This window comes from Plectropomus leopardus, chromosome 21 (genome assembly GCF_026936395.1).
Source record: "Plectropomus leopardus strain MGB_pleo_1.0 chromosome 21, ASM2693639v1, whole genome shotgun sequence".
Classification (NCBI taxonomy): Eukaryota; Metazoa; Chordata; class Actinopteri; order Perciformes; family Serranidae; genus Plectropomus; species Plectropomus leopardus.
Window position 1 is genome coordinate 11,209,464 of NC_142196.1, and position 13,037 is coordinate 11,222,500.

Here is a 13,037-nt window from a genome sequence, read left to right on the forward strand (position 1 = left end):
TGCATTCATTATAACTTGAAAATCCAGCTCTTAGCATCACTAGGGAAAGGCAGAGTAATAAAAATGCAACATGTTAGTTTTAGTAATATACACAATTGAAGCTATATAGTATACAGAGTTGGTAAGGTTACTTTTGAAATGTAGTAGGTTACAGATAACTAGTTACTGTTAAAAAAAAAAGAGAAATGTAACAATTTTAAGTAGCTCGTCAAAATAATGTCACCGGTACATCTTTTTTTGATCACTTTCCTAAAAATTTGTTTTAAAGTAAGCATCAGGATGTTGAGACTGCTCCTTGTAAGCAGTGTTGTTTGTTTCAGTAACATAGCACACCTGTTTTATTGACCCATATGCTTTAGTGATGATTGGATCTTCAAGCGCTGAGAGAAAAGAAATGTATATTAATATCAAGCAGACCATGTGAAATATTCTATTTCCACATTTGGAGGGGAAAAAAATGAGAGTGCCATTCCGGTACATTCAAGCAAAGCAACAGCATGAATGAAGGCAATATTGTGCATTTAAGTCTTTACCCAAAACAGTATATGTGGATTTAACCCCTTTGTAATCACCAACATTTTGATTTGTAACTGTAATTTAATTACATTCTCTCTGTAACTGTGACAAATTACAAGTGCATACATTCTGTAATTTAATCAAGTAAAGCTATTACATGTTAGTTACTCCCCAACACTGATAGTTTATGGAGCAAGCAGTTGCTTTAATAACAGCATGCTGCTTAATTTCCATGAGCCTTGAGGAGGTTAACACAGTATGTGTACCAGTGTAGCTTATAAATAAGCTTTGCAGGAAAGATGAGTGGCTGCAGAGAGTGAAATAAACTGCATTTTGTCATAAAGTGACCAAAGTGGATTTCTCTCTGAACAACTGCAGTGCTATCGTATTTTTTCAGGAGATATTGGTTTGGAGACTGGTCACTAAAGTCTGTGTGGTTTACTGCATAGGTGTGTCTTCTTAAATGCTTGGAGTTTTTGCACGTGTTTGTGTAAGTGCTAAGGTATATTTCGGGGCATACACCTGCATCCTGGCAAGACCTCTGTTTTTGTTCGGCTAAAGGAGTTGCCTTGCGTATTGTAGAAGTAGATTGTTGGAGGATACAGGGGACATGGCACCCCTCAATAAAAACAAAGTAGCCGAGGACTTTTATTTTGACAAAATGAAACACATTTACACCATAAATTGATACATAAGAGGCACAAGTTGGTGCATAAATTTCACCAGAATGCACAAAATTAAATGTTTAATGCTCAAAATGTTCCTCAAATCCTCTTTTTTTTATTTGTGCCCCCTCCATTGTTGAAACAAAACCTTCACCCATGCACATATCTGTGTGTGTGTGTGTGTGTGTGTGTGTGTGTGTGTGTGTGTGTGTGTGTGTGTGTGTGTGTGTTTGTGAGTATGCACTTTTGCCTTAGGGTCCATCATAACCACCTTGAAACAAAAGAATAATGGGGTTCTGCTGGGCACTATCACAACCATGCAAGTGTTTACAGAGGCAGGGGGATCAATAACTTTGTGTTAGTCTCTAGCCTATTGTTTTTCTTTCAACGTATACACACACACACGCTAACATTGATGCTAATGCTTATGTTGCCATTATGAAACCGAATGGTGCTGATATTGCTGCGTATCAGAAAGCTGTAGCTCATTAATAGAGTAGCTAGCTTGTAGCAGAAGCTAGAACAGCACAAACAAGCAAGAAGTTAGAAAACTGTGTGAGGCGTAGAGAATGATGAGCGATGTGTGTGCGCTTCTCCCACTCAGACACACTCTTTTATCTCTTTCTCCTCCTCCGGGCTCTTTTGTTTCTTTTCAAATGACAAATACCCGCACACTCGCGCAAACTTGATTAAAAGTAATGACAGATGTCCTCTTCCTTTCACTCGTCGGTAATGAGTGTTGTTGAGGGAATATCTGCCACCAAGGTTATCTGCCAGCCAGCGCACTAAAACTTTAGAAGCATAATCAACGAGTTTCAGTAAGATATTAAGTAACACATTCCAGAGAGGTGTCCTTGGCTTTGAATGTGTCTTCTTTTTCATCTTTGTGTGAGGAGAAAAAAAAAGAATGAAGCTGATTTATTGATTTATTTGAGATGCATTCTTGCATATACAATGTACAATCATACAGCATGTAACAGCCTAGGATGAATAGCACCTTTATGATGCCCTAGTTTGTGGAAGTATTGGATTTAATTGCATTATGCTGTTTCATGAAGTGTCCCTTGAATTCATTCTATTTTGGGAGCAAACATTTATATTATTCAGTTGTGTCCCATATAGAGCTTTTAATGCAAAATCTTTGTTGGGAGACATTCAACAGAACACCAGGAGACACTATTTGAGCTCTACAATATAATTCATACCAACAAGTCATTTCATCCTGTGTTAAGTTCCTCAGATGATAGACTGCTAGGGTTTCCTACTTGAATTTCAAGTACTTGCACTTCAGTTTTCACAGATGTCAAATCTCTAAGAGTGAGCTGTCGTTCTTCAAACTAAATATATTTCAAGGTGTTCGTGCATTAGTAACGAGTGGGAAAATTACTCTCCAAAAATTGCATTTTGTCCCACCTGTTATTTAGAGACAAACAAAAAGCATTTGTACCCAGAATCTAACCCATTGACTTCCTCCAGGGAAGATCCCTCAGTTCAGATAAGGTTCATGGGGGGGGGGGAGATAAGTCTTGAAATTCCCTGAAGATGGCCTCTTTTCATTTCTTTTCATGAATTATTTGGGTTTTTCATCACATTCTCATGAACGCAATATCTCAAAAAGGCCTTGAAAGAATTTCTTCAAATGTGGCACAGACATCTTCTTGGACTCTACAATGATGTGAGTAGATTATGAGTGATATAAAGTTAAGGTAACTGTGACCTTGTCTGTCACATTCTTGTGAATGTGATATCTTGAGATATCTTTAGGGAATTTCCTCAAATTTGGCACAAACGTCCACATGCACACCAGGAGGAACATGTCTTGGTAGTCAAGTGACCTTCCAAGACATGTTTTTGGCCATAACTCAAGAATTAATACACTAATTACGACAAAATGTCAACATTGTAACTCAAGAAGATGAGACATTTGGTCAGATACTGAATGGGTGACACTTAAAACTGTACAGATCCTTTGTGCTCCCAGTTTGAAGATGGTCATGAGGCATCCACATTGAAGAATATGTAACTTCTTGGCAGCAACATCCATATTTGAAGCATTGTCAACTGTCATGGACAGAGCTTGTTTGTAAAACTGTCAGTAGCGTCTGTGGGTTGTTGCTGTGTTATTATGGCAGTAGACCTTAGCAAGGTGGTACTTTGGTACTGTATTGTTCATGGCCAGGGAGAGGGCAAAGGGCAGTGAGTTCATATTTGAGGGACAGCAGCTCTCCTCCAGAGTCTTCTCTGTACTTCCCTGTCAATGTTTCCTTTGGTTCAAAAACAGGTGTGGCAATGTTTTCTGATATATACTGCAACTTGACTGGTTCGCAGAGGCATACAACCGTGAAGCAGCACTTCTAGTTTAATTTAAAAAAAGTCCTTGAAATTCAAATGAACCACATGATGCTGTTTTATAGTTTGACTAAGGTTTTATCCATTAAGTCATACTCAAATTCATAATCAAAAATTCCTCAGCATTTTTTTTTTTAAAAACTCTGGCATGTAACCGAATTGCACCACTCCACGGTGCACTCTCCCTCTCCATTCTTTCTCACCCCGTCGATGTCCCACCTGACATCACAGTTTATTTTTACTTTGCTCCAGTCTTAAAATCTCAGCAAAACCAATCAGCCTGTGTTGGCATGGCTAAAGTTAACATAACTTAGCCGAATGAGCAAAAATTTGAGGTAAAAGTTGTTTCAGGAGGCATTTTTTCCGTGCACAACCTCCAGATTGGTTTATGTCATACAGATGTTTTGAAGAGGATTTTAGATATGCCTAGAAAGAGTAAATAACCTGGCAATGTAAAGAGAGAGATTGATCACATCAAAAAAAATAAAAATAAAAAAAATAAGTTTTTAAAAATGATTCATTTGCTTTGAGTGAAGTCCCTTTGAATGAAATCTTTGAGAAAAAAAAGTGCTTTAAAAAAATCCTTGAATTTGATTTGTAATGTCTGTATGAGCCCTGTTCCTTGCATGGTTATATTGAATTGGGCTCTGTGTCCGAGTGCAAGATTTCTGACTGTTGCTGCAGTCACTTCAGGACAGGCCGCCCTGTGGCATCAGCTTGTCCTCGCCTCATCCTGACGACTGTGTCCCTCTCTTCATTCGTCATCCTCTCATCCCCAGTATTACACTGAACAGTATCCCCATGTGGCCCCTTGGAGCCTTATCTGCTTCACACTTCTCTAATCATTGCCACTGGATAGCATTACACTCGACTGGATGGCATAACACTCCAATGATCAGACATGAAGGACATTGGCTTAACACCGCAGCGGGACCCAACAAAGGTTGCTTTGGTTTGGGGTTGTTTTTTATTTATTTATTTATTTATTTATTTTTGTTTACTTTTTACTCCACCCGTCTCTGCCACAAGGGGCCTTTTTTGCCAGACTTCGGTTTAATAAAGACAGATATTAAAGCAAGGAAACAACTTGCGTAAGATTGATGGCAGCACATTCTGAAACAACAAAATGAGTTTTGCTCTCTCTGTCTCATTTGATGTAAACATTAATTCAGTGGGGGGGGAAGAGATTACTGAAAGACGAGACTTTTCTACTCCAGAGCAGCAAAGAAAAAACACACATCCATCATCTTTAAATTGAAACACGATATCATCTGCAGTCTGTCCTGTCCCTAGTTTCATCCACCTCTACTCCATCATAATCTTTAAACAATCAAGATCTTGTAATTCAACTAATATGTTGCTGTCATCTCGAACAACTTTCATTCAATGCTGCACAAACAATTTAAATTCTCAAACTAACTTTTTAAGACACTTTTTAGTCCTTTAAATTAGTTAAGCTACTACATTATGCTCAATACAGTCACTAAAAACTACTATCAAAGTGTGATAGACTCCATACCTCAATATTTAGTAATAGTAATTAATAATAATTCCATTTGTATAGTGCTTTTCTGGAAACTCAAAGTCACTTTACATACACCAAAAAAAAAAAAAAATTGCATGAACACAGCCTTGTTGATGACAAACCACCCTAATTTTATAACTCTGGAAAAAGTTTTGTTAGAGGATCCACACTTTGACTTTATCACCAAAGTCCAGAGCTCACAAGCTAAGTGACTTTACCGCTACTACCCCTGCATGACGTATTAGGTCATGGGTGTTAGGTGCTGCAAAAATCCTGTTAGCCTTCATACCAAACATGGATTAGCATACAATTTAGACGAGAGCGGAGTTGGATGTCTCTGCAAAAGTGTTTGTGAGCAAACGCAAAGGGGAAGAAAAGAGAGAAAAAGTGTCAAAAGAGGAGTCAGAAAGAGTGAAGTGAGGTGAATACTTCAATTTTTTGCAGTTGGAAAATAAGCAAGTGTGTAGTTTGGAAAGAGGAGAAAAGTGTTGGGTCAATAATGAGTCAGTTTGAGCTGCGCTGGCAAAGAGTTGTTTGCTTTGAAGTCTTGAAGTAATGAGAGCATTTTTAACCATACTTTGCAACTGTGTAGTAGTTATGAACGTGGGTACACGTGGATGTTTGTTTCTGGGCGATCGTGTGTGTCTTTAAAAATGTGTGTTTTTGTCAAACTGCAGTAAGAAGAGTTAATCACTTCCTACAGCAGTGCCATGGGAGCAGTCTCGGCTGGGAGAGAGAGGGAGAATGAAAAGAGAATTGCAGCAGAACAGGGGGCTGGGCTGCCCAGCAGTTTTTGAACGTGCTAAAACGAAAAGTTGAGGGCCCATAAATAAACAGAAACTCTGTATGAAAATAGCATCTGAGATGACTTAAAAGATCAGTGGTGCAGCAGTCATTAATAAACCAAAGCCAAAATCTGTTTGTAGCAACACTAGCACTGACTTTAGGATAAATCATGTATAACAGTCTCCAGCGTGCAGTAAAACTCTACTTTTACCCGAGTTTATTTGGATTATTTGACAGGATGTGTCCTCATTCAGTGTGTGTGTGTGTGTGTGTGTGTGTGTGTGTGTGTGTGTGTGTGTGTGTGTGTGTGTGTGTGTGTGTGTGTGTGTGTGTGTGTGTGTTTGTGTGTGTTTGTGTGTGTGTGCATGTAGTGTTTCATCTACAGTTCCTGGGAGGGGAAGCCACAGGTCATCTTTTAAGTAAACAACAAATGTGCAGCACTGTTCCACTGGGGATTTCTGGAGAAAACAAGGACTTGAAACATGGTCACTTTGTAAATAAACCTATTCTTAATAGGACCAGAAGGACCAAATTCTCTGTCTCACTCATCCAAACATATGCACTCTCTCTCTTTCTTTCTTGCTCACACATCAGAGCTAAACCTTGAGGGCCCTATTTTAACAATCTATAGTGTATTGTTTAAAGTGCATGGTGCAAGTGCTTTTAGGACATGTCCAACTCCACTTTTGCTTGTTGAACAGCACATAATCTGGGCACAAAGTAAAGAGGTTGTATTTAGTTCCTTTGTTAATCATGGTTGTGTTTTGGGTGCAGCATGCATTCAACCAGTCAGTGTCGTCCCACATCTCCTGAGAGTGATGCAGTGAGAACAGTAAAGTTACTGCAACAGATATCATGGAACATTTAAGCAACAAAACCTATATTGTAGTTGTAAACTTAACAGAGGAAACAGAACTGAACTTTAGCTTCTGAAACATCAATGAGAGAAAACTATACTTGTGTTTTAATACGTGTTATTCGTATGGTCTTAAACAGTCCGAAATATTAATCAACATGCACATCTCTCACCAACATACAAAAAGTACAAACCCTTACATTTGTCATGTCATAGGGTATAACGTCTTGAGCTGCTTCATAGACAGTTCATTGGGAAAGATGTTGTGGACGACAGTGAGATCACCCAGGGGAATAATATGAGTATATGTGTACATTTTCTGTTTCAGAACTGAGAACACTACATCAGAATACAGCTCATTTGAGTTTAGAAAAGGGAATACAAACATTCAGTGGGTCAAGTTAGTCTCCCATTCATTATTTTTTTGGAGCAGCTCCAGACTTTATACTCTATGACATCATACATTTTGACTTTCTTCTCTTGTTTGTGGCTTTTAGAGAGAGTAGCTCATGTCACAAGTTTTGATTGAACTTTCTGAAGACATGGAAATAAAATACTGGGATTTTATTGAGGTGGATGTCCCCTTTAATTCAGAGTCAGACAGCAGCTCTGCTCTGATCTCTGTTACATTCATATTTTATAGCGTGCAGTTAATATTTTCCACATTAATGATGTATTATTTCACCCACCCGCAACCCATCCATGGGTCCCTGTGTGTAACAAGCTGAGTGTAAGCAAGTTGTGGCCTATGTTGGCACATCTTACTATCTGAATAGTGTGTCCTTTAAATAGCAGGAAATACTGTGCCATTCCGATTTGAGGCTAGGTTTTGTCGGTCAGTGATGCAATCGCTTTCTGCTGCCTCAAAATATCAATATGTGCCTGACCATACCTTATTTTCAGAGCTGACGCCCATGGCCACATTTGCTGCTTAGACAATGTAAGTGCTGGTCATGATAATGACATCTGCGTTGGTCTGAAACTAGCGATGACAGTTGCGCTGCACTGTGTGCTGCTTTGCACAAGGTGTAAGATTGGGCTCTGAATTTCATACTGTAAATTCACATATTTACACTTTGTCATATCCCTGTTCAATGCATAATTTCTGTTGCGCTGCCATGCCTCATTTCTTGACAAATGATCTAGCTCAGAGACTTAATCAGACACACTCTCTCTCTTACACACACACACACACACACACACACACACACACACACACACACAGCACTCATATCATCCTCATATCACACACATACATCACACAAATCACAAAAACAGATACACACACGTATGACAGATGGGGTTCAGGGTCAGTGAGATGCTGTGTTTGTCACACGTGTGACAGATTTACAATATGTTCCAGGGGAAGTGTAATCGAGTGTGTGGGTGTGTTTGTGTGATGTGAGTGAGTGAGACATTTGTGTGTAATGTGTGTATGTGAGGTCATTGATTGCACAAGCCTAGTTCTTCGCAGGACACCAAACTGCTCAGGATGTTCCTGTAAGTTAAATGAATAAATTTGAAAGAGAAGTGTGACAGATGTCCAAATTTGTTTCTGACAAAACTGTTAACATATGACCCTCTGATTGTAATGAGACAAACATTACTCAATAGGTGCTCCAAGTGAGTTATCACAAATACTTTCAAGTATTTACAAATGCTTGTTTGTAAGATCTTTTTCCAATATTTAATTTGTAAACTTTCATATTACAATTTACAATTTAAGTCTACCGTTATTAGCTTGGAGATTTTAGCATTTTTGACAATAGCTCAAACACACATTGCTTTCAAAGATCCGTTGCAAGATTAAAATGATGAGATGGTCTTCGTCTTGAGGCAGCTAAAATTAATCCATCATCTTCTGCCGTACAGCATAAACAGGAAAAGTCAGGGAGAAAGAGATGAGCGTTTGAAAAACTTCAGTAGACATCAAACCAACCTCAGGCCTCAGAAGCTGCCTCTGTGTTTAGCCTGGTTTCCCTCTGATGTTCACCTGTATAAGACAGTGAGAGGCAGAGACAGAGGGGATGGAGGTGTGTTGGCAGAACTGCAGCACACTCTTACATTATTTTGGGACATTTACAATAAATGCAACAGTAGAATAAAGGTCAATTTCTAAATCAGCCAAACCAACAATTAAAGAATGCAAAGGTCAGAGGCTCATTATTCCAGTGAGGATAGATGGATCAGGTGCGAGTGAAGCGCTCTCTACTGTAAATCTGAAAATCGGAGTGTGAAATGAGTGGAAGAGAGAAACGGATTGAGGGACTGAGAAAAAAGTGACAGTGTTCAGTGGTGGCCGAGGCCCAGAGGGGAGCCACCACTCATCATGTGTAACCTTTTACAATTTTTGCCATAATTGCTGTCTGGCATGAGTGCCGCCAGACACACACACACACACACACACACACACACACACCTCATTTGTTGGGGCAGTAATCGCTTTTTACCTCGCAGTACCGCGACCTTCAACTAACCATCCTGTGACGGTGAGAGCAACAGGCAAAATGGTTGCCTTGCAAACCGTTCTGAAAGGAGTGTTAGAGATTGAGTGTAATAGAGAAAGAGGAGGTGGGTGGAAAAAAAGAATGAAAAACAGGTAAAATGAGGCAAATAGGTGAGAATCTGAAAGACAGCATACTCAAGAGGGAGCTGATGCCTGATGTGGGGATATATTGTTAGCTTACAGTATAAGGTTTCATAGTACACACTGACAGTAAACAAGCCTTGGACCTTGGATATGGTGCAAAATGATGCAAAAAAAAAAAAAAAAGCTGCTGTCTGATTTGGTCCTGTATGAAATTTTGATGTTGATTTAATATTTATTGAACCCATTAAACCAACTGACTGGCTGGTGGGCCAGACACCACAAACGAATGCTGTGCAACCAGTCGATGCTCAAACTCACAAAACTTTATTTTAAATTTTAGTGGATTTCCCAAAGTTTTGAAAGATACCAAGTTTGTCATGTGGAATTATAGGGAATCATGGGTTTGAATTTTTCACACTGTGAACATCATCACAAAATCAATGAAGAGCTGAAAGAAGCTGATATGGAAGATACAGTACACTGACAGAAACACAGAAAACCCCAAAACAAAACTGTGTTTTTCCAATCTCATCACGGAGGACCTGCTAACTACATGGTGCCTGATGCAAAAAGCAAAGGCTCCCATTTGAGCTAGTGTTTGGTTTGTCCATTCTGGGCTAATGTAGAAACATGACGATGCAACATGGCGACTTAAGATGTTTCCTATGTAGATATGAACAGATCCTTCTAAGGTACTAAAAACAAAATGATTTTGTTTTCTGGTAATTATATACCAAAGAAAGCATAATAATTGTGTTATTTTTCATTTTTGTCAATATATCCCCCATACACAATGGACCTTTAATTGAAAAAATTTGAAGAAACCATAGATTAAGGTGAATAGTTCCTTAATTTGTGTGGAGAGATAACAAGGGTGAAATCAGTGGCTGTGACAGCAATTTTAATACATTTACAATACAATACAATACAATTATCTACTATACAATCTTCTCTGATTGTGATCACCCTTACAAATTCAATTATTGTAAAGTTGAACAATTCCTCGTTTTGCTTGCAGGGGCTCCTTAAGGACCCCTGTGGTTCCTTCCTTGCCCCCATTTGTGAGCCACATTGCTAGACAGCAGACTGCACACATCACTCTGCAAAATATCATTCAATATTCAGTGACTATGTTCATTTGAGCAGCATGACAGTTTGACAGTGTCCAATTGCACAGCGGCCCGTTGTTCCATAAGGAGGTTACATGGTTTATAATGAGATGTGTTTGGGTAGGAAGGGAAGGAGAAAGAGAATGTAAAACAAGGTGAGCGAGAAGCTGAAGGGAGTGGTGGATAAATAGATGAAGTAGGAAGGAGGGAGGGATGGCGGAGACTTGAAGTGAGCTACCTTTGAACTACTGTGTGTCAGAGGATCCAGTTTTCTATTAGTCCTCAGCACTGTGCCAGGAAATAGGAGTCAGGGGAGGACATGGGACTGTGCTCAGTCCAGCCTACTTCTGTCTCTCTGCCTCTCCATCTGCGCCTCTCACTCTCGTTACCTTTCTCCTCCTTTTGCTATCTTTACACTTCCGTCATTACTCTCTTGCCGTCTCCCTCCTCCTCCTTGCTCTTGTTACTTTCTGTCATCTTTTGTCTTTCTCTTTTGGCCTCATCTCCTCCATATCTCAGTCGTGTCATTCTCCTCCCCTCTTTCTCCTCCTTTCCAGTCCAACTTGTGCCAATTACCTCTCCCAGTCCAACCAGTTTTCTTACTGTCAAGTCAAGGCCCCCAGACAGTAAAGCAATGCTGGAAAATGTCTGCATTATCTTTTATCATGTGCTTGTGCTTTGCTTTCAGAGGTAGCCAATTATCTTAATGCTAAATTGAATTTGGCTCCAGCTCTGTGATTGTTGTTGACTCTGGTAATCCATTTTTATGAAAAGGGCTTTGCTCCAATCACTGCTAAACTAATACGGATACAAAGTCATTGGTTTGGCAGTAATTATGCTCGCGGAGTTGTTAGTTGTATTAATCTTTTTTTCTTTTCTTTTTTTCTATAAGGACAGTGGGATATTTACAGAGCTCAGGCTTGATGCTAGTGTGTTATTTTGTGTGGACAGTTGCATGTGCAGGTATTTTTTATTGACCTTTAGTGTTCAGAATACATGTTTGACCTGCCACTGGTTGGTAAACTCTAGAAATTCAATATTTCAATTTATTCTTTCTTTTTTTTTCTTTTTGTGACAATTGAGATTTACACACAACAGCTTTTTGGTAACAGACAACCAAGGACAACAAGGACAAACTTTTCCCCCCAGAATATTTTATACTTTGTTCTGATAACTTGGTCCTTTGTGGTCCTTAAACTTAAACCATTTCCTCCATCACTCATCTGTACAAATTTGTGTATCCAGTGTTTCTTAAAGTCTTGGCTACCTATTGTGCCTTAAACATCTTTGTGCTTAGAAATGAATAGGTGTTGTAATATGGTCTATTGAGTGCTTTATCTCCAAACCTTGACACTGCAAATATAGTTCTATGATTCATCAATGCTGAATCAGTGTCTTAGCCATTGTAATAGTGCTACTTTCTTCTAAGCAGTTAACAAACTGGCTCTGGAATTGTTTGAAAAATGTTTTTATTTCTTTTTGCCAACTGAAGGTTACAAATATCTTCAGTGGAGTGCTTCAGAGTAGAAGACTGATAGAAGAGTTTGTCTGAGAAGTTTAAAAAGTTCCTACAATGTCTCAAATACAACTTTTCTCTCACCTAATAGGGGATTAGGGTCTCTGATTCAGTAAAACCAATAAAATAAGTGATTCTTGTCATATAGACCTAAAATATGCCATAACTCTCATAAAACATACAGATGTCACAGATGCTGACAGATATGTGCTTGTTTGTAATATTCAAAAGGGAAGTGACTACATGACCCTAGACTTTTTTCGAACACATCTTTCTTTAATGTCCAAAAAAAATACACCACCAACTGAATATTGGATTTTGTGCTTGTGCCGTTACTTATACTTTGTATTTTGCGTGTTTGCTTTGCAGGATGGTTACTCCCAGTATCACTTTGTGGGCTCTGCCTCGACGATAGAGAGAGACAGACAGAGGCCCTACTCCTCCTCACGAACTCCCTCCGTCTCCCCTGTCAGGACGTCCCCGAATAACCGCTCTGGTGAGGAACATGTGACATTTACAATATAGAGATTATGATGTATGTATGTGCTTGTGTGCATGTGTGTGTTTCAGTTTCAGGTCCTCCAAATAAAGACATAAAGCCGAATAAGATCCCCTCATAATGATGTTCATTTATATTTAGAGTAAAGATTAAACATTAGTTTGTGTAATGTTAAATGGCCAAACATCTGGCTCAGAAACATCAGTGGGGTCTTGAGAAGTTCGGTTGTAAAAGTTGGTTTCAAAGGGGTTTAGAAACATAGTGGACTTTCATCACTCTCCAAAATTAAGAGGGAATGAGACTAGAGCTCTTTCCACTCACACAGAAAAATAGTGTTGTTTTCTCACAGCCAATCAGCTGCCTGTCGTCACATATTTCTGCTTTGCAGTGGACTTCTGTCTCTACATATTACACTCTAGGTATCCTTTTTGCGTCTTCTACTGACATTCCAGGATCCCAGTACTGTGATGTCCTCAAAAGCACGTGCTGTGATTACGTTGCATGTGGTTATGTTTTCGCAACCATAGCACATGGAGCGGTGGCAGTGGATGGATCCAACAAACCCCAGACTTTCATGCAGGAGTGTGGTGTTTGTCTCCCATCTACACCTGACCATGAGTCAGTTT

General features: G+C 39.2%; 1 protein-coding gene across 5 annotated transcripts in view; it reads left to right on the forward strand.

Moving 5' to 3' along the window:
- ctnnd2a (catenin (cadherin-associated protein), delta 2a) overlaps positions 1–13,037 on the forward strand; it is a 318,237-nt gene that overhangs the window by 296,901 nt on the left and 8,299 nt on the right. For all 5 annotated transcript variants that reach the window (XM_088071967.1, XM_088071968.1, XM_088071966.1 and 2 more), the window contains exon 22: positions 12,282–12,408. In XM_088071967.1, coding sequence (XP_087928093.1) covers positions 12,282–12,408 — 127 coding nt within the window. The remainder of the gene's footprint in view (positions 1–12,281; positions 12,409–13,037) is intronic.